This window comes from Borostomias antarcticus, assembly GCF_949987555.1.
Source record: "Borostomias antarcticus genome assembly, chromosome: 22".
Classification (NCBI taxonomy): domain Eukaryota; kingdom Metazoa; phylum Chordata; class Actinopteri; order Stomiiformes; family Stomiidae; genus Borostomias; species Borostomias antarcticus.
This window is the reverse complement of record NC_140255.1, coordinates 12304264-12331801: the sequence shown is the minus strand read 5'-3', so window position 1 is coordinate 12331801 and position 27538 is coordinate 12304264. Positions and strand designations below refer to the sequence as shown.

The following is a 27538-nucleotide window of genomic DNA, read 5'->3' as shown; positions in this document are numbered from 1 at the left end:
AGAGATAGAGAGGAGAGAGAAAGAGGAAAGAGATAGAGGAGAGAGATAGAGATAGGGGAGAGAGAGATAGAGATAGAGATAGAGAGATATAGTTTTTTGTGGCGTGTCACAAAAGCGTGAAGGACACTGTCTTCTCCTCAGCTCTACCGCATTCTGGCTGCATCTCACTGGAAGCCTTTAAACGAACAACCGCCACTTTATTCTGCCATTATTGCCTCCCAGAGGGCTATTCTGGAGCGTCAGGGCACACCCGCACCCTGTGAGATCTCCTTTTATCAGGGCCTTTGTGGGTAACAAGGGCTGGATGACATCCTGTGAAGATCAAAGAGCGAAGCGCCCCAGGAGACATTTCCAATAACAGTTCTGACCTGTCCTGCCCAAAAGCCAATTTTGTCATGACAAGGGAAAATGAACTTACCGCGGTGCACATCTTGTATCCCACACCAAAGTCAAAGCGACACTGCTCGTCCATGGAGTAATTGATCCCGGGAAGCTCCGGAAGCTTGGGCCACTTGTGTTCGAACGGATCGTCCAGCAAGCAATCATAGGAGCTGCGGGGATAATATGAAAAAATCAGAGCAAGCAGGATATGAGCAGAGCCACGCATACGGCCCACTGTATATACACAACCCACTGATGCCTGATGGCTTTCCAAAACGATAGGGTTTGAAAAGTCGAAATGTCTTGAGGTTATTACTGGATGTATCGATTCAGTTCCTGCTTGCTGCAGCGTGACCAGTGGTAGCGATGGAAGGCAGCCTGAACCAGCGGGGCCATTATACTACCCATGCTGGTCTCATCGGCACATCGATTCCCCTGCCCGTCGTGTTCCATACCTAACCTGTTGGAAATGCATTTGAGTTATTGGACAACAATTGGTTGGGTTTTTTTTGTCTCAAAGACAGAGTACTTTGAGAAATAACACCACAGTTTCCACCACAGTCAAAGGAACAGAGCTTACGTTTGCCCACAGAGGAAACAGGAAAAACTCCACCATAAAATCCTCATGCTACAGTCCTGGAATATGCAACAACTCAAATCCATACGGTTGGAAAATAAGAAACGTTAACTGTGAGAGAATGAGAAAGCCAAAGGCAGGTTATACTCTGTGCTTCTCTCTCAACCACAGGAGGCAGTGTTGAACCACACAGTGCTGCCTCTAGTCTCTCTGGGAGAACCTGGAAAATCAGCCCTCACAGGCCATGCCTGGAATCATGGAAAATCAAACCCTTCCCCGGAGACTCCGGTATGATCTGAGGAAACCAATACTACAACACAGCGGAGAAGTGATGGTAGCAATGTTCCTCCAACTGTGTTATTCCAGTATTGTGGCATAATTGGAGCAGTATAGATAGCCAACCCGTTGCAATTACTGTTTGAAAATAATGACAAATACATGGGGTACACTTGGTTTATCTTAACCAGTGAAATGAAACATATCCATCCCGTATGGGACGCTAATCAAACACGCCTCAATTATTTTCAAACACTTTCACTTTCCCGGTGGGTTAGGGTTAGGTCACTTACACATGTCCGGTCTCGTGAGCCACCACGAAGGCGGAGGAGAAGCCGTCCTCGTGGTTGAGGGTACAGCTCCTCAGCGGGTGACACATCCCTGTGACCGGGGCGTAACCTAGGCAACAGAGACCAAACAAGTACTGACGATGAACTGCTATGCAGATGGTCAGGCAGCCTTACGCATGCAACTGTGTGGTTTATGTTTGTTGGGGGGAGGGCGACACCACGAAGAAGTCAACAGGTATAGATATGTCTGAATACTACTGTGTAACTGCCATAGCCCTGGTGTGAGCATGGCTACTGTATGTACTGTATGTAGTATATAGTACTATATCAATACTGTATATAAAATAACTACAGTAGCTAGACTAATCATCAGTGTTCTGGTCAGTGCCCAATTAAATAAACACTTACTGTAGCAAAAACATTGTTTGTACTGTAATAGCATACATTACATAGCTTTTTGTAAAAACAAAACAAAAACAAACAAACTTCTGTCTGTATGGAAGAACCTTCCAGAAGCTGAACACTGTACACCTCCAGGTTGTAAAACCTGATGTGCAGAGGCAGTTCATTATGTATTACAACGCTTGACTGATTCACTAGTGAGAGCCATCAGACATGGCTAATGGGTAAATTACCCACTCCACAGATTAAAAATGAATGTCATTAACAGTAAACAATCCATTATCGTCAGTTTTTGTGATGATCATCAAATTACAGTACATGATAGTTTAATGGAACGTGAGGAGGACTATCAGACAAATGCAATAACAGAACGGAAATTGTGTTTTTTGCTAACATGAATCACAGGCATTGCTGTCCTACCTGATATGTTTGAGTGCAAATTGATGCAGTCTATGACTGCCAGTTAAAAATAAACTAAATATACGGTCAACAATCAGCACCCTGAAGGCCAGAAATGACACTATCAACACATAACTGATATTATCAATCTCATAGAGTCTGGAGGGAAGAACATTAACAGTAACATTAAGCATCTGCACCAGTTATGCTCCAGTAACACTATATTCTTTGTGTTTAAGGTGTAATTAAAAAACAAAGACACTGGAGAGTTTCACAGTAAAAAATACAAATTATATCAACAGAATAATCAAATTACAGTGTGTGATACTGCCAATAACGATCAACATCCTGACCTTGAAGGCAGGAAATTATTCATGTTGACAGTAATTCACACCATCAGTCCCTGAGTATCTGGAGTGGATTTTGAAAAGTCTGAAGCTTCTGCCTGTATGATGGCTTGCGTCTCAGATGCCTCCAAACGTGAAAAGAATCCAGAAGGCAGACAGTAAGCTCGCAAGCATTCTTCCTTTCAACCTACCACAGACCAACACAAGCTTCATAAAGCTCCCCAAAACCTTTACAAAACAAGACACATTTAACACAATACAGTATACATTGATGACATCAAGCAAAGCCCAAAGAACACACAATACTATACTCGATCAAGAGATGTGCAGCGATTCAGCTTAGCTAGTGCATTTGGTTTGGTTCAGAAGCACATTCTAGTCTTTTTTTTGTGGTTGTTGGTTTTCAGACAAATTCCATGCTCTCTGACCATTCAAGAGCTTTGGCATGCAGGTCAAAAGCAGAAAATGCAGACACAGAGAGGTGTTGACGAGAGCGCTTCAAAGGCATCTAGATTATACTTAGTGGTGATCAAATAGAAGGTATTATAGAAATGGTGACATGGACTAGTTATTCTCTTTCTGTCATACTGGTATCATATCATAACCACTAAGGGTCTGGAACACTACAGTAGGTTAAGATGATGGCTACTGCTGAAAGAGTGACAGAGAGTACAGTAGGTCACCTACAGTGTTCAATGCTGCGAGTGAAATGGCAAAATGGTTGTGAAAGCAGCGGTGGAGCTGAAGCTCTTTATCTGAGGTCAGATAAAAGATATTCAGGAGAATGTAGGTTACAGTACTGTACATTCCCCTGAAGTGGCCACGGTATACAGTAAGCTTTGCACGGTAAAGCGAAAGGTTGCAGGCCAGCAGCTACAGCATAATTCAGCCTGTACGGACGGATGAGTGGTATTTTCATGAATGGGGGACAGAGGGAGTCATCATGTTGATATGTTATATCATTCAACGGTTTGAGCATAGCCAGGATACAAAAAAGTAACCAGAAGGAGGAAACACAAATATGACATAACAACCATCCCGCTGGTCACTATTTAACTGATGACTCTACTGATATCATTACCAGTTATCACTTTTTCTAAGTGTAATATACAAGTACCATACTGTAGTGTAGATAAGTCAGCAAATAAGAGATTTCCTAGATTCCAGAGTGGTTTCCAACTCATATTCTTATGCTGATTCTCTTTATCAATGGGGCTCCTTCTATCAGCCCTTGCTGTGTTTGGATATAGAATCTAGCGACTCTGGCAGGAGAGTGTGATGTTTACCTCGAACCCTGACAGGCAGCGAGGTCTGAGTGGCGGGCACAGCCTACCAGGCCTCAGGTGCCAGAGAGACGGGCTGTTATGAACACAACAGAGCCGGCGCTATGGCAACACCTTAGGTGTGACACGCAGAGCAGGTAGTCTCTGATCCTCCTCTAAACATGACACATATGTGCTTCAAAGTTTCAAATAAGACAGTCAATAACTGGCATTGAACTTCAAAGGTAAATGGCTGATCAACAAAGAGTGCTAGAATAAGATGGTTTTTCATGATGTCTTGTGCGTGTGTGGTGGTGAGGTAGCAGTAAAGGACTGCTGTTATTCTAATGTAGTGTGTGCATTCAATATTTAGATTTTTCACAGCTAGTAAACTCATTCACATTTAAAAACAACTTCTACAACACAAAAGAAATTGAGTGGTAAGAATTTGGTAAGTAGGGAGTCTAGGGACTATATCTTCATACATGTACAGTTTGTTTACCAAATTCAATTATTTTATCAACAGTTTTCAAGAAACGTATAACGACATAATTAAATGAAAGTTTTAAAATAATTTTCATTTAATAAATCACCAGATATGCAAATTTAGAGTGATTTGACTTCTCTTTAAAAGGAAGATACAGTACTTAATCACATAAAAGTGGAAAATTAAATTTAAATCGACATGGCTTGAACTGAAAAGAGGTTGGTTAAAATAGAAGTTCCAAGGATTCCAACTTCCCATTTTCGTTTTTTCCCTACATGCCAAAAAACCCTTCTTTTGTAAGATTTATTTTCTTCAAACACAGGTTGGCACCAATGCCCAGTCAGCAAGGCGTTAGAAAGATACTCTCTACTGTTCTTTCAGAGCGAGATCGCGGCCGGCGGGGCCAGACTCTAGACCTCCACTGCCCCGGCCCTCCCTGTACGGTACGTTTCCAGAGACCTTACCTTACCAGACTTGAAGCCAACCCTTGTGAATGGAAGCAGATACCAGCATACTCAGTCTGCACAGGCCTCGATCGAGAGAAATACAGTACCTTGCATACCTGCGGGCCCAAAATCTTGCCTTGTGAGGAAGATGGCGTGATCATGGTACTCATTGTGATCAGGATCGCGGCGCTGCTGTGTGTTGGCCCAGCGGCACACCTGCTCCAGGCTGCGCGACGGATTCCCGCGCTCAATCAAGCTGATGGACTGCGGGGGGACACATAACATGGCGACACACGGCAGTCAACAATGCACACTCAGCTCACCTGAGGCTTTTCTGACTCACTTAAAAGTAGAGACAGCCTTGAACGAGGGGGAAGGTTGTAGCCTACTGTATATCGCTGATAAAAATGAGAGGGCTGTGCTGGAAAATTCACCTGAACCACAGTAACCGTTTTATCTCATTTCCGATGCTGGTGCATAGTATTTATTGCAAACCACTTTGGATAAAAAAAAGTCCTAGACTGAAAAGGACTCAAACTGCTCCTGTTACATGTAACGCTTGACAGGCGTACACACACACACACACGCACGCACACACACACACACACACACACACACGTGTCGTCTAAGATGGGAAGCACACGTGTGAGCCAGACCAAGTGTACAGCACACGGGTGTGAAGCATGTGAGTGGGCGCCGTGCTCCGGCCAGGGCGGGAGAATTCGGTCACATAGTGTCTCTCTTCCGACTTCGCTTCTCAGCAGTGTGAGAAAGAAATTAGTCATGGAAAGACCGTCGCTCCTCGACAGAGAGGAAACTAAGAGATACAGTACTTCCGGTGAATGAGGCTTCGCTACATCATACCATACTGTACAGCACAGACTAATGACGCTGATTTGTTTAAAACAGGCTAGGTTGTGGCCTGAAAGAATTAATACCAACAGGGCCAGACTAGCAAGGCCAGACTAGCCTGCATCGGACCATGTGTGTTTTTATTCAAATTCACCTGGATGGTCACCATTAATGATTAACCGCAGAGAGGCGTGATTCAACTAGAAATAGAGACATAATATGGTTCCTCTATTATGAGTAGTAATACTGTCCCTTGGTAGATCTGCAAACAGCAGATCTGTATTTTGTTCACATACTCATAATTGAGAATGAAACATTGAACATGCCCATGAATCACATGATAAGAGCGAAGGTACTGTAGATGTAAAGAAAATAGAAGATAGAGTCTGGGTAGAAAGACTAACAATCTCTGTGCCTCTCATCCACCCCCCATCTCTATCTATCTATCGTATCGTCAAGCCGGAAAGTCTGCACACACCTTTTACCTTCTCCATGTTTTATTACGTTACAGACTTATTCTAAAATGGATTGAGTTCATTTTCAAACATCTACAGTACACACAATAGCCAATAATGACAAATTGAAAACCATTTTTTAGAAAATATACAATTTTATTTTACTGACAAAAATAGGTTATTTAGGGGTTACATATCTGTACACACCCTTAGCCTAATACTGTAATCGCTACTTTGGCAGCAATTACAGCTTCAAGGCATCTTGGGAAAGAAGCTTTGAGCTTGGCACAGATGTTTCTGGAGATGTTTGCCCTTTCCTCTTGACATATCCTTGCAAGCTCTGTCAGGTTGGATGGGGAGCGTCGGTACATAGCCATTTTCAGCTCTTTCCACAGATGTTCAATTGGATTCAGGTCTGGGCTCTGGCTGGGCCACTCAAGAACATTCACAGACTTTCTCCGAAGCCACTCCTTTGTTCTCGGATGAGTGCTTCAGGTCACTGTCATGTTGGAAGGTAAACCTTTGCCCCAGTCTGACGTCTAGAGAAGGTTTTCTTCAAGGATCTTTGTGTACTTAGCTGCATTCATCTTTCCCTCCATCAGGACTAGTTGCCCCATTCCCACTGCTGAAAAGCATCCCCACATCATAATGCTGCCACCGCCATGCTTCACTGTAGGGATGGTTTTAGCCCGTTGATGAGCGCTGCCTGATTTCCTCCAGGCATGACGCTTTATATTCACATCAAAAAGTTTAATCAGACCAAAGAATCTTGATTCTCATGGTTTGAGAGTCCTCTAGGTGCCTTTTGTCAAACTCCAAGTGGGTTGTCATGTGCCGTTTACTAAGGAGGGGCTTCCGTCTGGCTACTCTACCATAAAGGCCTGATTGGTGGAGTGCTGCCTGGATGGTTGATCTTCTGAAAGGTTCTCCCATCTCCACAAGGATACGCTGGAGCTCTGTCAGAGTGACCCTCGGGGTCTTGCTCACCTCCCTGGCCAAATCCCGTCTTCCCTGATTGCTCGGTTTGGCTGGGCGGCCAGGTCTAGGAAGAGTCTTGGTGGTTCCAAACTTCTTCCATTTACGAATGATGGTGGTTACTGTGCTCATTGGGACCTGTAAAGCTGCAGACATTTCTCTATACCCTTCCCCAGATCTATGCCTTGACACAATCCTGTTTCTGAGGTCTGCAGATAATTCCTTTGACCCCATGGCTTGGAGTTTGCTCTGACATGCACTGTCAAATGTGGGATCTTATAAAGGCAGATGTTTGCAATCCCCAATCATGTCCAATCAATTGAATTTACCACAGGTGGACTCCAATTAAGTTGTCGAAACATCCTCTTCTTTCTCTCTCTCTCTGCTGAGTGGCAGTGGAGACGTGTTTGCCGTGTTTGAGCTCATCTAATCAGGTCTATGTAAACACTGTCTCTGCTTTGGCAAACAGGCCGAGGGCAGAAGCCAGATGAAATGTGCTTTGTCAGGAATAAGCAGTAGCCAGTTGTGCAGATTAAAAGGCACTGCGACGTGGAGGAAGCAGCATCACAACACTGTATGAGTACTGCTCATATGGCCCGACCAGCAAATGACTGGGTCTAACGCTGTGACAGAGAGCAGCAGCTGGATGGCAAATACATAAAATAAGGAAATAAATGTTCGATGAGAAAGGAGTGTTTGTAATGAGATGTATGAATTGTGAAATAATTATGCAAAGACAATAATCCAATCACAATTCATTTTGACATGAGGCCAGTATGTTGCTGTATGTTACGTAAACAACCTAATGATTGTGTTTTGGTCATGTTTCAGTTTCGCAAAGCTATACATTGGATTGAAACCATCTATAAAGCAATAAAATGATCACTCACTGGACAAAGATAAATGTAAAAAGCCTTCCAAAGATGTTGGCTGACACTGGCTCCCCCCAACACTGGGAGTTCCCTGCTTCAGTATGCATTCAACCAGTGAGAAGGTTCAACTCTTACCTGCCTATACCCGACCATGATCATTCTGACGAGGACAATGTTGATGTTGGTTCCCAGGGACTCATCGTGATAGATCTCATCCACCTGGGTGACACAAGATAAACAACGTCCATCAAGGTAGTGAAGTGTGACACGAGCGTGGCTCCAAGCTCTGTCAGGGGAGGTAAGGAAAGGAAAAAAACAAACAAAACAAAAAAAAAATCATGATGATGTGTCATTTGTTGGTTTCTGTACCAAAGAAATATGTTTTTTCTTTTTACATCTGGAGAACGAGATTTGTAGGCCAGTGCATATCTGCAGCACTGCAGTTCTTTATTTATAATGGTGTTTTGTCACATATTTTACCCTAACCAAAATTGCAGCTTCTGTGATTTGGATATTGCACTTGGCCAACATTTCAATTAATTGTTCAGCCCTATGTAGTGGTGTTGCGGTGACTGAAGAAGTGGGTATACTATACCAGCAAATATTCTGTTTTTACATCAGTGGTGGGAGAAAGAAGTGCGTGTGTTGATTAAGAAGTGGGTATACCGCTGTATTCCGCTGTATACCTACGTATACACGCCATTCAGCCATGCATAACATCCAAACTGCTCCCTTCCACTGGGCTCCTTCATCAAACTCCAACAATAACAGCTTAAAACAGCAAATTAAACCTAATACTAGGGAACATGCAAACATGGAGACAGTAGCCTACATTAGGTATGTGTTTGCCCCTGAGCAAACAAATGCCTTAAACGGAGACTCTATTCTTTGTTTGGGGGTTATTTGAAAGGGGTTAAAGGGCATTGAGACCCAAATGCTCCAGGTGGTTGGGAGAGCATGGATGGGTGAGGAAAGGTGCAGTGAGACATTGAGGACCAGATGAGTAGGAGAGGAGAGGAGAAGAGAAGAGAAGAGAAGAGAAGAGAAGAGAAGAGAAGAGAAGAGAGGAGAGGAGAGGAGAAGAGAAGAGAAGAGAAGAGAAGAGAAGAGAAGAGAAGAGAAGAGAAGAGAAGAGAAGAGAAGAGAAGAGAAGAGAAGAGAAGAGAAGAGAAGAGAGGAGAAGAGAGGAGAGGAGAGGCTTGGCAGAATCCTGCACACACAGCTGGATGCAGCCAGGGAGGCCATAAAAAAATACAAGTGTCTAATAATTCACCACGCTGTGCTCTGAACTGTAGTGATGGCAAACTCATCATGTCAGACGGCTGTTGAGGGTAATTGTCGGTTGTCTGACAGGGAGACCTCACCACAGACACTTACTAACTGTAGACTGGCTCTTAATCGCGGCAGCAATGCTGGCCTTCAAATGACAGGCGACACATTCAGTGTGCTGTTGACCGCGTCAAAAGTTCTGTCAAAACATGACGAGTGCACTGAATGCTTGTTCCTGGTACTGTGATCTTCCCTAGGACTTGACAAGACAGGCGTTCCAGCGTGCTGTCCTGAACGGTGAACGGTGCACGCCAGCTTGTGTCCACTTGGCTGGGGTTCCTCTCTACTGGGATAGGTTGTGAAGTGTAAATAACGCTGCGAACCGGCCTTTTTTAGCCATAGGGGCTGGTTTTCTCTTCCCCTACAAATTGTGATTCAATCCAATCATGTGTGATACCTTGTGAAGACACTGGCGGGCATCCAATGTCACCAGCGTTATTATGCAATGACTGAGAAGTCTGACCTAGAAATGTGATGACTGCCATTTGGCTTCATAATGAGCTTCTGGAATGTGCATACCTAATGGGTAAGGCCGGCCTGGAATCCCCATCAAACTCCCGGTCAAATTCACATCACCACTATGTTTCAATCCTCAACCAAATGATCCCTGCATGTCAACACTCCCGGGTGCTATTTGGTCAATCAACAGCTTCAATTAGCGGTTTGTAAATGTCGTTGGGAGAAGAGAGGCAGGGGTGAGACAGACTTTTTCCATAAAGCAACATGTCATTGAGACAGAAACACATGTGCTATAGTTATGGATCACGATTATCAACATGCCCAAGTTGGCTGGCAAACATGAGAGTCATTTAGTTTCACAATACACCCTCACATTTCTCCACATGACTTCTTCTAAACCTGTCTTTACGGGGAAAACATCCACTCCACACAATCAGCCTTTTAAGGACAAGCTAAGCATCGTATGTGCGGCCGCACATTTACTGAGCACGGTGGCTAACATTACCAGACGGTAGGCGTTTCAGTATGCATCGTTTTCATTTCTCTGAACAAAGTGCATTTCATGAAGGATATGCTATAATGTTATGCTAGACTGATGACAAAAATCGAGATGCAAATGGATGCTATTCTGGCTCTGTCTGAAAGCTTACAGAGCAAATCAAAGCCTGTTCATTCCACACTCAGCAACAGACCGCACTGCCCCTCGCCTGAGGACATGGATTGATTTGCGTCAATCAATTGCTCTCCGGTTTACCCCAGCCCTGAGGTCACGCAGTCTGTTAGCAGTAGTACAATGTGATGGCCTATGATTATAACAGGGACCTTATTTGATTTGACTGACACCATAGGCATTGCACTCTTATACAGCTTGAGCTTATATATAAAATATATATATTTTTGTGTATTCTGCATATTCTGTGTACTTACTGTAAATTAGTCCCTGATTGAACCTTTTTGTTGTCTTTACTGCTGTAACACAGCAATTAATGTATCTATTAATTATTCATTGTATATCTATTTATCTATCTGTTTATCTATCTATCTATCTATCTATCTATCTATCTATCTATCTATCTGTCTGTCTGTCTGTCTGTCTGTCTGTCTGTCTGTCTGTCTGTCTGTCTGTCTGTCTGTCTGTCTGTCTGTCTGTCATCCATGTCGATAAGCTAAACACACCAGGTCCTAAGGATAAAGGCATGTGCTGATGACTCCTCGCTGGTCTCCTACGTTGGTATGGTGGTGTTCATTATTGTAAATAGTCTGACTGACTAAATGCCAACCTGACCCAACAGGTGGTCCGGTGCTCCATCTTCCCAGGACGCAGACACCCCTTTCCCTCATTTGCACACACACTCCTATATTCCTGAAGGCAAGAGATGTTCAGCAACTTGACATATGATAAGCAAAACGTCCGAGAGCTGCTCATTAAAATACCAGAGAAATACAAAACCCTCTGGAAGTTGAGGAGTCCTTTGTTTAGAAACCACGACCATGCATGACAAGAGCTGTGATACTGACCAGGAAATGGATCTGGGTGGAGGGTGTATAATCACATTCATAACGCTGTATTAAACCCAATTAAATGTACTCAAACGACTCCAGGTTTTTCTAGACTAGTGTTATGTGCTCAAATTCCCAGACTGAGTTTGTTTGATGCTGACCTATATAAACAGGGTTTATGTTGGACCTTAAACAGAGCAGCTGTTGAAAAACGAGGACAGAATTAAAATAGTCCGAGAGCTATTCTCTGAACTTTACATCATAAAAGTTCTTCAGTGTAGTGATATCATTACACTTTCTTTGTGTGTACTGCTGTGGAGGTTTACAGACTTACAACCCCCCCCCCCCCACCCTCAGACAGTTTTAAAATATAATGTACAGAACTTAAACTCTCCTAACGTCTGACAGGTAAAAGCACTTGAAGTGAGGCTCCTCCAAAACCTCGTTGCCCTAGAGATAATTACCCCTGTGGCGGCGCACACAGCCTCGGAATTTGACTGTTTTGTATGAAAATGAGCGTAGCAGCTGTGGCCTGGAGGCGTTAGGTGTCCCTGGCTTGTGTACAGCATCACATCAACGTGGACAAAACCCGGTCCGCTCTCAAACAACACGGCCATTGTGCGGCAGGCACCTCGGCAGTCTCCCTGGCTTTGTGCAGGCAGGATGTTCAGTAATCAATCCCTCGGGGAGAGTTTCTCCAGGTGGTACTACACATTCTCCAACCCTGGAAAGGGATTCTGGGGGATTTGAATGGGTAGAGCTCTTTCAGACACAGCCAGCCTACTGGCTTACCAGCGGAGCTAAAGGGTTTTCATCTCATTTGTTTAAACTACACCTCTCAGACAAGACTGCAGGGAGCAAAGCTTTCCTCCTGTACAATGTAGTCCGTACTTCCTGTTAATTGGTACAGAAGATATCAAGTACTGTCAAGCTTTTGATCCATAGCCCCAGTCCAGCGACAATCAGTGAAATATTAGTGGGATATTAACTCTCAATTATGGTCCAAGTTAAGTACTGCAAACCATAGAACACACTTTCTGCTGGCCCTCGTTGTCACAATCAACACCGAAAAAGAGACGTTGGTGTAATTGTGGCGAGCCATTCCAGAATATATGAATGAACTAATGCGCGCTGGGGGGGGGGTGGGGGGGGGGCTGGTGGTCTTCAGCTGCGGCGGTTCCAGCCAGCAGACCTGTGAGAGTTCTCCACGCCGCCTGGCTCCAGGCCGCACCCTGCCCTATCCTATCCGCTCCCCAGTCGACTCCATAATTGGCCTTGGAGCAGCTAATCAGACCACCATGCCGGGCCCAAATGGTAACTGTTACAGAGTGAAACCAGCGGCCTGTGAAAATCTGACTTGAGGGAGGGGGGGGGGGGGATTTGGGCTCCGGTAAGCAGATTAGGGTGGTAGGAGCTGGTGGAACCCGTAATGAACAAGCCCCAGCGTTTGAGTTTTACTCGCGCTGGTAATCCATAAACAAGCAGAGAAACGACGGAGAAGGGTCAGTGGGAGGGAGATATGTGGCAACGTCCGATGTGAGGGTGTGTGTGTGTGTGTGTGGGGGGGGGGGGCAGCCACAACTAGGCCAGGGCCCTGGGGGTAAATCCATACCAGTCAGAGGTGATCAGGCTCAACATCTCTGATCGCTCTGCCCAGCGGCGGCGCTGTGTTGGGGAGCGACGCCGTCTGCATCGGCAGCACGGGTTCAGTTGACCTCGCAAGCGCTCGCTTACCACACAGACACAACTGTCACACACTGCGGCGTTACCAAGGGCAAAAGCTCAGCTCTGTGTTTTGGTTGCGAGGTGAGTATAGGCCCATAGACGAATAACCATATACATGTATGTCCAGGATTTGACCATCCTAATAATATTTTGCGTGATGATATACATCACTTGCAAGTACAAAACGTCTTCTATGTAGTTCCATGCATTTAACCCTCTTCTGATGTGAAAGTCAGAAGACGCTGAGATTACGAAACAGTTACACACCTCTACATGTAAACGTGACTTGGTGACAAAATGGTTTGTCTGTAGGCGTGTGTACATGGATTTGGGCTGGGTGTAGCCAGTACTGTACAACAGCGAGGCACTTCAGGTTGACTTACTATGTTCATGAGAGTGAGGACATAGTTCTGCACGTGCTCCTTGCCATGGAAGCGCACCACGGAGTCGTCCACGGCCAACAGCACCTCGATGTTGTAGTCGTCTTTCTTGGCGTGCCGGCGTTTGCGCTCGGAATCCACCAGCTTGTGTTCTACCAGGTCCACGGCGCCGGGAAGGTCCGCTATTCTGAAGTCTGTCACTGGAATGAAACACGAGCACACAGAGACGTACGGGACGTACGCTAATTAAACCGGACACACCTGTGCCCTTAAGTCACAAGTGAGTGCAGTCAATATGAAACAGCTGTCACTGCGCCACTCAGCGAGACCTCTCCCACCTTCACTGGCCCCTGGGTGGGTTTGATCTGGGCTCCTCACACTTAGAGCACAACGTCGCATGTTCACAACCTGCCATTTTAGCTTCCAGCGCTATATCTCACAAAACTGAAATGGTCTGTGTGAGGTTCAGGGCTGCGCAGCGCACTAGACACACCCCTTCTCATTAAGTAGAAAGTCTACAATATATCATTACTTCTGCCAGTCTGTCACTATGACTACGGCACACGCATTACAGTCACTCGTCATATCTGACGCACATCTATCCCTAGAATAGCTATCCCCTATCACACTCCAAAGTATCCTTTCAGTGGCTTATTAACACCAGTAAGAGCAACGGAAATTGAGACTGTGTAGATGTGATTGTTACCACCAATGCTCAATTTCAAAACTAATAAATGTTAGCTGGCTCAAACTAGTTCCATGATCACAGTGATTACCTAATGCTGTGATTGCCCAATGTTTTGGACCACAGTCAAAACTTGTTGACAGCTTTACATGATCCCATAAAATGAACACAGGACACAATGCTAACTTGTGAGCCTACAATTAAAAAGACAGGAAATGTAGGCTGGAACAGAGTGGTAGCAATGACAGTGCTCTGAATGTCAGCGCTGCTGTTGACAAGAGGAATGTACTGTATCTGCCATATAAAAACAGTCTAGAGTTATAAAAGCATGGAATTTGCTATAGGGTGTGAATTATCGCATTCCATTATGATTGCTGGGAATCTCTCTGTTAATACTGTGAACCCTGCAGACCTGTGGCACTAGGCCAGGAGAGGAGGCAGGCGGATTGCAGCTATCAGAATACGGCGTGTACAGTCACTGTTCCGGGACGGTAGTACCCTGCGTGTAGTGCATGCAAATAGAAGTGAAACAAGCCAGGGCTTCTGTAACAATGTGCTATAACAGACCGGGGGGGGGGGCATCGTGTGCCAAAGTAATTCAAAAGGAATTTGACAGATAAATATATGGCTGCCCTTGACAGTAAATATGGGTAGAAATGTAATAGGCTGAAAATAGCTGAATACTGAAATACTGCAGTTGTATTGTATTGGAGTACATTTCACCAGTTTGGTGTAACTGATGGAATATGAATGAATGAATGAATGAATGAATGAATGAATGAATGAATGCATATACAGTGACTATACAACAAGGAAGACTATGTGCATTGACATACCGTAGGACAGCCAAACATGGTATCAGCTAACACTTCAATATAACTGTATTTTGAAGCACACATCACTTGTCTGGTGGGAAGTGGGAAGTGTGAGTGCGATCTCATGCTGAGGTAGACCATCATCACATTCACCTCTATGGCAATGTCAATGTCATTTTATTTCTATAGCACCATTCATACAAATCAATTTAGCACATAGTGCTTTAGATGGATAAAAACATAAATCATGTACACACAATTAGAACAGATTTAAAAGAATAGAATAGAGAATACAAATTAAGAACAGTTTAAAATATGATGCATTATGAAAGTCGAGGGAGCCCAGGGGAACGGGGTCGGTAGCCTACAGTGCCATATGAGTGACGCTCTGGTCCCCTCCCCGGCTAGCTGGCTACAGGGATCACACTTCCTGCTCTAATAAAGGGTCTAATAAGCCTCAGACTCTATGGATTGTGGGGGAAGAGTTATATACATTCAGAGTACGACTGTTTCATACTGTACTATTCCTATTCTTTTCGTGGACATCTCAGCCTCTCTGCTGACTAAATGTCAGAAGCTGCGAGGTGAATGTATTGCATATATACAGTAGTAATAGAAAAAGAACGGAAAATCACTTTGGAAACAATGTGAAGGTCACTTTAACCAGGTACAGGACCACGGTCTGAACACTGTAGCTGGAGAGCTGGGAAGCACATTGAATGGGCCCATACAGTCAGAGGAACTGCACAGTGAATTAATTGCATCTATAATAGTGAGAGTCAAGCACCAGATGCTCAAGCTATTGTTACAGGGGGGAATAAAAAAAAGAATTCATGATTCAGTTGGGCCACTTTTACTGTAAAGAGAAGGACCCCCCCTCCCAGCCCACTTCTACCACATGATCCCTGAATTCCTCATTTTAGCAGCTGCAGTGAACAGTGTGTCTGCTGTGTCTGGCTGTTATTCTGGAGGGAGTCAGGTTGAATTGAGTCTGCGGGAGGATGGAGGGGAGGGGGTCAGTATCCGTACGGAGCAGCAGCCCGGAGGAGGGCAGAACTGTAATTACCCACACAAACACAAGATCTCTGAGCACAACTCCCACTCTCCTTACTGACCCCCCCCCCAACCCACCCCCACCCTACCCCAGGGACACAAGCACACTCACACACGCGACCCAAAACACACGTGCATACTTGCATCCACATTCACAGGCACTCACGAATGCACACAACACACACAGACACTTACAGACATGTACACATACACACACACACACACGCGCACACACACACCACACACACACGCACCATACTCCTCCTGTTTCTACTGGCGTCATGCTCCTGGCCTGGCCTACCTTCGTTGGGGAGGTCCTCCCGTCTGTGGCCCGGTTCCCTTTTGATGGCCGATCTGCGGTAGACCACATGGACACGCCCCTTCACTTCCACATCCTGCTGGCCCTTCTCGAGGGGCTCGATGAAAAACTCACCATTATCAGTACGGATCAGGCCTGCCTGGAAAAAAAAGAGGTCTCCAAATCAGTCCACTTCTCTTCCTCCATAATGCCTGTAATTGTAGCGGAGCCTGTAATTACAAAGCTCTTAATCAATTGTAAGATGTAGTAACTGTCTGAAGCTGAGGAAGGATGTACAAGTGCACAGTAAACATGTCGTCCCGCTCCCATGATGCATGTTCCTTTGTGGTAATGAGTGGGAATGGAAATTTAATATTTTCCTCATATAATATAGAATATATGACGTTTTTAAGTCATTTTATGTGCATAGTATTTAACTCCCGGAGCTGTATGTGAAAAGTAGAAGGTGGCCATGAGCACTTTCTTTCAATTCTGGAAATCCAGAAAACCGCACAAATGGCTCTCCTCAATTGCCTGGTGAAGACACAATGTGCACCAGTCATTTTTTTTTTTTGCTTGCGTCGTGGCAACGCAAAGCAGATGCAGTGTTATGCTGGTCCTGCGTTTTGTGAAATGTCCGACCGTTTGCAGCTAAATCAAAGGATTCAGAGCAGTATGATACAGGGGCAGCTGTAGCTCAGGAGGTAGAGCGGGTCGTCCAATCATCGTAGGGTTGGCGGTTTGAATCCCGGCTGATGACATGTCGAAGTGTCCTTGGGCAAAACACTAAACTCCAAATTGCTCCCAATGAGCAGAGTAGCACCTTGCATGGCAGCTGCTGCTATTGGTGTGTATGTGTGTGTGAATGGGTGAATGAGAGGCCTTCATTAAAGCGCTATATAAGTGCAGTCCATTTACCATAAGTAGTCTAGTGTCCAGTGGGTTTCATTCGCGCTGTTTTTCGTTCCAACAGAACGAAACAGATGCTTGTTCCTTCTAGACTGCAATGTTCAAAGGGCATTCTGGGCATAATGAATCTGGAATAGTGCTATTGAGAGATCCTCATTACGTCTAAGCTTGAGCCTCTAACACCCGATTCACACGTTAAGGCGTGATGGTGGCATACATGACATCTGGAGGAGTCTTTGCTGGCACCATGGTCAGAGCGATAACAGCCACTGTCACCCGGAGTGGATGTCCCACCTGCACCCACTCCACTCTCTCGGGATATTTGCATAATGAGATTTAATTGGCTCACACCTGCGCTGGTGCTTTAAAAGTTCAATTTTTCTCAACTAACTCAAACCACGCAAACAAAGTGAATCAACAGAACCACAATTGTTCCAGTGGGCGAAACAGTGAAGGGACCAAACATGTTCACTTTCCAACCTATTTACTGACTGACTTCATGCCTGTTCTGTATAGACCCTTTTACCAGCAGCTGTTTTGACGTCATAGCAAGGTAAACACGTGTTTAATCACTTGTCTGTATTAAACAGCATAACTTCATTCAGTTGAAGGTCAGTTCACTGAGAATATTGGATTTAAACGTTTGTGTGTACAGTACATAAAATAGGCTGTTTAGAGAGGATCTGTTCAACCTGTTCAAACAACGGCATCTATAATAAGGGAGTGACAAACAGCTGGCACAATCATCTCTACATGACTGAAGGCCCCTCTCCCAGCTCAATATCCAGACTGAAGGCCCCTCTCCCAGCTCAATATTCAGACTGAAGCCCCCCTCAGAACTTCAATATTCAGACTGAAGCCCCCCTCAGAACTTCAATATTCAGACTGAGTCTAATCCTTTTCAATATGATCCCCACTTCAGCTGTTTTGATGATGAAGGAGAGAGAGGTTTGATGAAGAAGGAGAGAGAGATTCTACCTGTTGTATTTTAGATTGCTATTCTTGCACTTTGCCTTCAGCACTACAGTAGATTAACTCTTAGTCACTTGTTTTAGAAAGGAGATGCACTTGTGAGTTCTGGCAAGTAGTAGTACATTGGCTTTTCCTATGTTAAATGCAATTATTGTTAGTTGCTTTGGATAAAAGCGTCTGCTAAATGACTGTAATGTAATGGATAAGACGTAGACTGTGGCAAAGAATGTTTAGTCACAGATCTACTGTTTTATGGATGGGGGTATAGATGGATCAGGTTCAGTTTTCTCAAATCAGTCATCAAAAAGATAGAATAAGATATGTAGATACATTCTTTAAAATGTACTAATCTAAGTTAAATTGAGCTATTCTCTATATTTTACCAAACCAAATCCCTTTATAGATTGTACTTGACATGACCTCAGTAAGGTAAAGGTATTCAGGCAACATTTCTCATACTCCCATGCCCTTTCTTAAAAATAAAAAAGGCCATCATTATACTTGTGAAAAAGAAAACACAGCTATGTATATTTCCAGTTCCACAAATCTAAATGGGAAAGTGAAGCTAAATTGGATGGCAAGCCTTTCTATCTTGGGCTGCCCATGCGGTGTTAGGCTACCCGTGCGGTGTCCTCGAACGGTTGTTATGTACTGTAGCCTACTTATTCACAGGAGTAAACAAAACAAGTTGTAAAATGATTTGGGGGCCAATATCTCCAGCCAGGCACATATAGTAACTAGCTTTATATCCCACCACAGTCTCATAATGACACAAAAATATTTTTTATTTCAATCCCAGTCAGAAAATATCAGCTAAAAGGATCCGTGGTGGTGTAGCGGTTTAAGCGTCGGGGTCCGGTGCAGCTGCCCACGGGGGACCAGGGTTCGTCGGATCCGAAAATTGTCCGGATCCCACAGGGGAGGGGCATATTGTGCCGCCGATACCAAGGGTGGTTAGTTTATTTTTGGCGCGAGGATCCACCGCTCTACAGCGACCCCGTCTGGTGTCAGAGTCGCGGGCGCAGGCTTGTGAGAGAGAGTCGGGTGGCTGGATCTCTCTTCTGGAGCGCCGACCGTGGGGTGGCGTGATGGACCCTCCAGTTATAATTGCCTTTAAAATAAGACTATGTCTATCTCAACCCTCTTAAGGGGGCAACGCCATCATTTTCATGTACTCCATTACACATCACACCATTCTTATTATTGTATGTCAGACAACCCGTCTTCTGCAGAACGTGCACGAGCCCCCAACGTGCACCTGCACTAGTCACCTAAAAAATGCTAAGCATCTTTTCCCCCTGACTTAAAATAACGAAACCATGAATTGAAGGGTGTGCATCTCACACAGAGAAAGAGATGTTGCTTAGTGGAGGAATCCATCCATTTCAAGACCAGGAAGCCAAAATGCTTCCTTTGTGGCCATCCCTTTCACCAGAGGTTGGAGAGTGAACTGTCCGAGGAGGACGTATGGTCGTCTACACCAGGGCAGGAGCCACACGTCTGGGAGCCCCCACTGAGGCTTCTGAGGAGAAAGTCAGCGTCTGGGGCTGGGCCTCACCTCAGCTTCTAACCCCCCCTGGACACACACATCACATTGGCATCCACATTTGTTTAGAATCTAAGACCCCTGTCATTGGTTGAAATCCAGGTTAGAATAAGGCATACACTGTTCAACTGTTGAACCAACCCTGTTGAAGCCACATGATCTCCTCAACTAACAAGACTTATGTTAATTACATGTTAAACATCTCTTCACCGCCAAGCATCTGACCTCTCTCGAGTGTTTACCAGCATTAAATACAGTGTGCCGTGCATACTAACAACAAAAGCATTTTTTGTGGAATACAGGTCAGCAGTAAATTGGCCGTTTGTCGATGGGGAAACAGCCTCTATTAAGGGTCACAAGCAAGTAGCTACATGTTCTCATGTCACACTCTGCTGAGCGCAGGTCAGCAGAGGGTAGGTGCACTCCACCTCCCATGATAGCCAAGGATCAAAATAAACGTTGCGTCATTGTCGTAGTGAAATGAATACTATATCACTGCTAAGCACTCACGGATGAAAGCTCTCACGGATGCAGCGCTGAATGCAGCCCATGTGCAAAGCACAGCACATCCTCAGAGCCACTGACCTCTTACAAAAAAAAGCAAATATACCTCATCCTTAAGCTCACCGCTACACTAAATTCCACACACCAACACTACAGACTTTGAAGGTTGATATTTCTGCAATTCAAGGGACATTCTTCTTAGAGTCTTGCGAAGTAGCAGTTCCTCTTCCAGGTCATTGCACAGTCCTCACTCTGATCAGCCACACATTCTAGGGACGGCCTAGCGCCCTTGTCTGGATTAATCCTAATAATAATACAGTTTTTATATAGCTTCTTTCCAGATGCTCAAAGCGCTGAGAGATGAGGGGATGATTGGGAGTGGTCGGGGAGGGGGGGCAGTTCACCTCCCCGGCCCAACAATCTGGATGAAGCTCAGCTGCCAGCACACAGCAGAGGCGCAGCTCACCTCATCCACTACCAATGTAATACACACTAGTGTATGGTGTTCGGCTGCCAGGAGGTGCTGGAGCAATTACCTTATGAGTTGGGCCTAACGTTACAGTAGGAAGATCAAGTATATGGCTGCCTGTGGGGATTTGAGGTCTATTTACTGTAGGTGGCCATGACAAACTGCAGGCCCATCTTCCTCCCTATACTGTTTCTAACTACAAGATAGAGGATACTGAATGTGAATGGACTCCATACACTGGAATGGTGTTGTCGAAGGTGTTGAAACTGTCTCGGTTTAAGTGGATTCACACTTCCCTGAAGCCTTTTTAAAAACGTGGGAAGCAAAAATCTAAAAATGAAAGACACAACCCATCCCCAGGCTAAGAATGCCGGAACTACAATGCGAAGGAAAATCAATGTCTGTAGCCTACTGTCATTCTCAGAGCTTAACCTGCAATTTGTGGCAGATTGTTTGGAAAACGTGTAATTTCTGTCAGAGGCGTGCACTTTTATTTGATCTCCACTGGGGAGAGGAGTCAGAAACCTGTCATTGTTTACCGCTACAACCGGACATAAGGCTGAAATCAAAACAAACTGCCATTTACTTCAACTGCAAACATTGCATTGTTTATACAGTTTAGACACACAGTGAATGTCTCATTCCCAGATCTAAAGTAAGGTCCAAACACACACACGTCATGTGCTTCCTTTTCCATGATCAAATATGGTGGTGTGATAAAGCCCCCATATTAACCGGAGGGGGGGTGGGTGGACCTGGATGAGGGTCAGAGCTGTGCTGACTCAGCAGGGGTTAAAGGTTGAAACAACAGAGGGAGACAGGTCCTCTGAGTAGGGGATTAGCTGATTCCTTTCCATCAGCCCTCACCTCTCACAGTGGTGTACCAGAAAGGGCATGCATAGCTGAGGATTAGCATGAGGATTATACCGTGAAAATTGGGCATAAAATGACTGGTATTCAACCTGAAGGGACAAATATCAAAGATGGGAAGAAGCAGACTACAGAAATTAGCTTGTTACAGAACATTATCAGATTGAAATGATAGATTACGCTACGATTTGGGGAGAGAAAGCTCTTAAGGGATTCATGAAAGCATGAGCGCCTGAGAAACCGAAGTCTTTGATCATTAACATCAAAAGTAGATAAGAATCTCATAATCTCTATAAAACTATAGAGGTGCAGTCCATTTACCATTTACCATAATGAAAATTGTAGGAAAAGGACAGAGCTTTGTTTTTGAGGATCACACAGAGACATGATTATCACAGCCATGATGTAGTGTAGCTGCCTGTGTGTGTGCATGTGTGTGTGTTTGTTTGCGCAGGTGTGTATGTGTGTGTGCGCAGATGTGTGTGTGTGTAAATATTTTGTTGGTATTAGTATGATTTACAGATATCACAAAAACCAAATGAAATCACTGTGTGAGATCTGGAGCTCCTGTGACAGAGGGGTGACAACAGTGGCTGGTCCTCCGTACCACGCCAGGCTGTCATCTGAACCCTGACCAACCTGCACACACACACACACGCTCTCTGGATAAGACAATAATTCATATACAGTACTGCTAAATGGTGGTTTGAAATCTTTTCAGAATAGAATCAACTGGACAGGCATTTCCTACAGTATCTGCCTCCCAGAGATGGAAAGCTCAGCAACTTGTGTGAGTGCTCGCCGGCAGCCATCCGGGTCTGGTCCTCTACTCTGCTGCTGTTGCTAGGTGGCTGTCTCTCTTTTTAACTGACGGACACATAAATAGCACGCGCTGGAGCGCAGTCATCCCAATACTCTTGTTTCCACCCATGTAATCCGATCACACATCATCAGTGTTGATTCCCAACACATGAGCGGCCCGGTGTCATCATAGCCATCACCCCCCCCCCCCCCCCCTGAACAATACTGGAAGTTCATCTATAGCACACAGCTGCTGCCATCCAGCATGAGGTTACAAATCCTTCTTTCACAGAGTTAAATATCACAGGCCATTACGTTGACATTTGGCTCGCTGATTTTCACACAGAAAAACGAAACGCCCCGGGCTCTCGTTCATATTGCGTTCCCTGTGTGTCTAACCTCTGAGCTCAGTTCATAAGCCGTCTGGCCAAACACAGCCGTCGGAAATCCGGTGAATAAGGGCGGAAAACCTTTGAGAAAATGTCAGCACATGGAACATACCACCTGTCATGTGCCGGGGACGGGCGATCTTGTCACCCTCCGAGCGCATGGCAGGGGACCAAGATAACGTCATCCGCTACCAGTGATGTCATGCAGCTCTCTCAGAGAGGAGTCGTTGGGGACCAATCTCACATTGTTCCAGCTTAATAGAGGCATCAAACTGGATTGTGGGATATCTCATCTGTATTAAGAGGAAGAGGACAACGGCTCAGGAGGATCATTTGGGGGTTTTGAGGGGGGGTTGGAGCCAAGTTTTACCTTATGTCTGAACATGAGCAAATCCCTCCATCAGACACGCATGGCCATAGTCTAGTGTTCTAGCCTCGTATCAAACATCTTTTTGAAGATAATAGGTGGGCACCGTGTAGGTACAGACGTAGGAGGGGGACCAATGACAGAGTATGCAGCCGTTGCAGATAGGACCCACTTCACATCAATCCTTTCATCAGGCGTCCTCTTCTCCGTGGGCCCTGCACATCAAGCGCAGCGTCCCAGACTAAATACTGTGACTGGGTGCTGTGTCTGTATATCTTTAAATGCTCTCTAAAAAAAACCCTGGCAAGCTCAGACTTGCTGCTGTTAATCTTGGCTGCGGCTCAATGAAACACATGGACAGTATTCTACCCCGACTGTGTCAAGCTGAGTTCTTGAAAGGAGAGGACACCCTGTTTTCACTTGTGCCACGGCCGTGTCAAACCTCCTGGCTTAGCGCCGGGTCACAAAAGGGACCATTCACTTTAAGCCTCCAGGGAGGAGACGTGCCTGCAAATATTTCAAATTGCTAGGGTGCCAGTGAAGGAAACTGGTCCTTATCTACAATCCTGCAGAGATCAGCAGAGTCAGGCCAGGCCAGTCAAGTTCATATAAAGGCTTGTGTAATGAAGTGTTTGTAGCGCTGGTATATTTGGTCTGGCGTGTCCAAATAAACACAACAACATGAGATAGTGGGGTATGGAATCAAAGTCACGTGGGCTTGACTACAATTTGAACAAAATGAACATGAAAAAAAGAGGATGATTTCAGGACGCAGGTGGGGGGGGTTCAGTCATGATGGCTATTGGATTTGTATGTTTTAGCATTAATCTGTGTCTCGTCCCATCAATCTCTGTTCCCCTTTTCTTACTGGAAATCAGGGCTTGGAATGAGCTAGTCAGATCGTGGGCTGCAGTCGACCATCTTGACTACAGGAGCGTGAAATGCCGCAGAACTGTTGCTTCATGCTTCAGCACATACAGTATAAACATTGTTTGGTCCTCAATCATGTCTTAATAAACTCCTTTACAAAAGCTGAGGAACATGCCTGCATCTAAATCTTTTCAACCCATATCCAGATATTTTCCGCAGGTTCTGGAGTTGAAGGTATACTCTGCTGCACACTGCTGTTCATATCTCCAGGTGACTTAATCATACAACATTATTGATACACGCTTCACGCCTGATGAAGACCTGAGGGTCGAAATGAAGACCGGATCTAAACATTGCCTCAATAAATCACCTGGGAGCAGTAACGTCAGTGGTGCGGCGTTTTTCTTCTGCCGTTCTTTAATCAGCTCCTTCCCATTGAGAACACCTTGACAGTTATATGTTCCGTGTCATGCCACGTCGTTCTGTGACTCCACTGTGTTCCTGCTGAACCGCGGAGGTCCATTCTTTTCTTCGCATTAGCAAGGCTACATTGAGAAAAGCTCACTGTAGTTGATGTTAGCCAACTATGTATTCAAACTCTGTTGTGCATAGCGAAGATAAAAGCTACACAACTGCAAAGATGTCTTTGTTGTTTGCTGTGGTGCTGTCTACAAAGACTTCGACTTCAACTCACAGCATGCTCACACACGAGTACATACACACACACGCACACACACACACAAACACACACACAAACACACACACAAAAACACACACACAAACACACACACACACACGCACAAAACACACAGAGACAGACAGAGTTCAGCAGTTTAGGAGAATTTGTAAAACCAGGTGTGTTTTCTCACATTTTTAGAACGACAAGTGACACAATTGACTGTGATTCATGCCTCAGTCTAAAGCCCTCTAACTAGGTGGTGGTCATACAAATGGACATTCCATGTATGACAATTCTTCTTATTTTGTGCAAACAGTTCCAGGCTTGTGGTCCCTGTGAGAACAGGCAAGACAGTTATCAGCAATGAAGGTGCAGACTTTGTTTGATCCAGACAAGATTTCTCAGTTTTTGATGGAATATCAACTTAGAATTCCTCTATAACATATCAACCCCCCCCCCCCACCACCGCCCAAAAATAAAAACTTTTACAATTTTTTTTTCAGAAATATAAACTGCTCTGTAACCACCCAGAATATATTACTAGTTTGTACCTACATGTATTCTCTCAAGGTCACTGAGCGCTACCGGGCGACCTCCGACCTCTAATACACCCGGGTCAGGACTATCACCAACGCAATCAACAGGGCTGGATTGCCTTTGGCCCACCGTCCGGGTGGTGTGATCTAGGTGTTGACATATTCACCTAGAGCCCTGGGATGATGTCACCCAATGAATGGTGCGGACAGGCAATCAACTGCGGTATTGGATCCTCACGTTCACTCCGAGTGGCGGGCATGTGGGGCTGTGGTCCTAATATAGCCAGGGCTGTCTGTCTCTGGGTGATATAATCCCTGGCATGGAAGCGTCTAGCTGCAGCCTGTAAATGCCCTGTGGGCGTGCATCTGTCAGAGATCAGTTAGAACAAGATCGATTCAAAGATCCTACACATCAAATGCATCCCCACAGGTAGATGAGATTTCACTGAGGGTGACAGAGAGGGGGGTGGGTGTAGAGTGAGAGAGAGAGATAGAGATAGAGAGAGAGAGAGAGAGAGAGAGAGAGAGAGAGAGAGAGAGAGAGAGAGAGAGAGAGCTTTTGTGCAGTGTGTGTGTGTGTCTGTGTCTGTGTGTGTGTGAGAGAGAGAGGGAGCTTTTGTGCAGTGTGTGTGTCTGTGTGTGTGTGTGAGAGAAAAAGAGAGAGAGAGAGAGAGAGAGAGAGAGCTTTTGTGCAGTGTGTGTGTGTGTGTGTGTGTGTGAGAAAGAGAGAGAGAGAGAGCTTTTGTGTAGTGTGTGTGTGTGAGAGAGAGGGAGAGAGAGAGAGAGAAAGAGAGAGCTTTTGTGTAGTGTGTGTGTGTGTGAGAGAGAGAGAGAGAGAGAGAGAGAGAGAGAGAGAGAGAGAGAGAGAGAGAGAGAGAGAGAGAGAGAGAGAGAGAGAGCTTTTGTGTAGTGTGTGTGTAATGCTACAGCATATATGCAGCCTGTTGGTGAGATGAGAATGCGAGAGGCCCTGTAGGTGGGAGACACGCTGCAGCTGTTTGACAGGCCTTACATAAGTGCTGGAGCAAAAGAGTTATGCATGAGGCAGTTTAAGAAATATTCTCAACAACGGTCATTGTTTGAATTGTATAGCCTATAGCTGTGTCCAATAGCCTACAACAGAGATGGACTAACTTTAGCCTGTGAACTCTTTTGGAATGTAAACAAAGTACATTGTACAGTGTGCAGGTCATAAATGTACTTGCTCCATAGCCTAAGTGTGTTGACTTACCAGTCCATCACAGTTACTGATGGCCACAGAGGCTTCTGGCATGTCCGATACATCTCCGGTAAAAACACAGTCTCCATGAATACGCTCCTTGGCCTTTTCCTCGAAATCCTCCTGCCATTCCACGAAAGCACCTGGTGCAACCAGCCTCCTGTTGGCCCTCAGGCGCAGATGCAATTCTTTCCCAAACACGGTGACATTGAAGAACAAGTGCTGTCCGGCCGGGGTGACAGATGGTGCCTCGGGGGCACTGCGGGCCACCCGTCTCTTGCCCGCCGCGGGCGGCGAAACCCCTTTACTTCCAGTTCCAGCTGAGACCACGTGAGAAATATACCGGCCATGGGAGTCAGTGCTGAATGGCACGATAAGACCGTATTCGCTTAACTTTCCAGAGAGTTTTTCTGATGGAACAAATAGTACAGTAAGAAAAGACATCAAGGGACAGTCGTGTGGTACTTCAAATGCATTGAATAGCATACTATGTGTGTAGGCTATTCATACATTAAAGAATTAAATAAGAATTAGATATTGATTTTGCTCAGTGATGGGGAATTGTCCTATCACACACGGTGTATGACTATAAGTTATCTAGATACGATAAAGGGTGGCCGTAATGATTCATTAAGGTAGTTATAAATGCTCAAATCGGTGGTACCATCACTTTTGATCAAGCAGAGAAAATTCTCTTGAATATGAAAGCCTACGCCGGCTGAGTGAAAGAAGTTGCCTGACAAGTTTTTGTGTGGTTTTTAAAACTTACCATGTGACTTTGCGGCGTGCTTGTGGTCCAAAAATATCAAACTGACTGAACAGTACATCAATAAATAAATATAATCCATATCGAGGTCTATTGTGGAGTAAAAGAGCTGCCACTTCAGACGAGCGTTGAGTTTGTTTCCTTTCTAATGTAAACTTGGTTGAACTGTCCCCTCCTCCTGAACGCACAGTTTATGAGAAACCCTCTCTATGTTGAACTCCAGCGAAGCCACCAAGCATTCTGAACGCTACCCTACACGACAAACTGACGGGTATTCACAAGTTGTTCCAATCTTTTGGCCTCTGTTGAACTGTGCATAAGCCCGGACAGCCACATCCATTTAGGAGAGGGAAAAAATCGGGGCTGCTGATGACGA

The 27538-nt window shown here is 45.1% G+C and overlaps 1 protein-coding gene across 1 annotated transcript in view; it reads right to left on the bottom strand.

Moving 5' to 3' along the window:
• Window positions 1-27244, bottom strand: part of adamts14 (ADAM metallopeptidase with thrombospondin type 1 motif, 14) — a gene marked incomplete at both ends in the record, with an annotated part of 42341 nt that extends 15097 nt beyond the window's left edge. Inside the window, 9 exons of the mRNA XM_084456077.1 lie at window positions 419-551; window positions 698-841; window positions 1528-1633; window positions 4975-5131; window positions 8157-8240; window positions 13418-13614; window positions 16269-16425; window positions 26409-26806; window positions 27166-27244. Coding sequence (XP_084312203.1) covers window positions 419-551; window positions 698-841; window positions 1528-1633; window positions 4975-5131; window positions 8157-8240; window positions 13418-13614; window positions 16269-16425; window positions 26409-26806; window positions 27166-27244 — 1455 coding nt within the window. The remainder of the gene's footprint in view (window positions 1-418; window positions 552-697; window positions 842-1527; window positions 1634-4974; window positions 5132-8156; window positions 8241-13417; window positions 13615-16268; window positions 16426-26408; window positions 26807-27165) is intronic.
• Window positions 27245-27538: the final 294 nt, after the last annotated feature.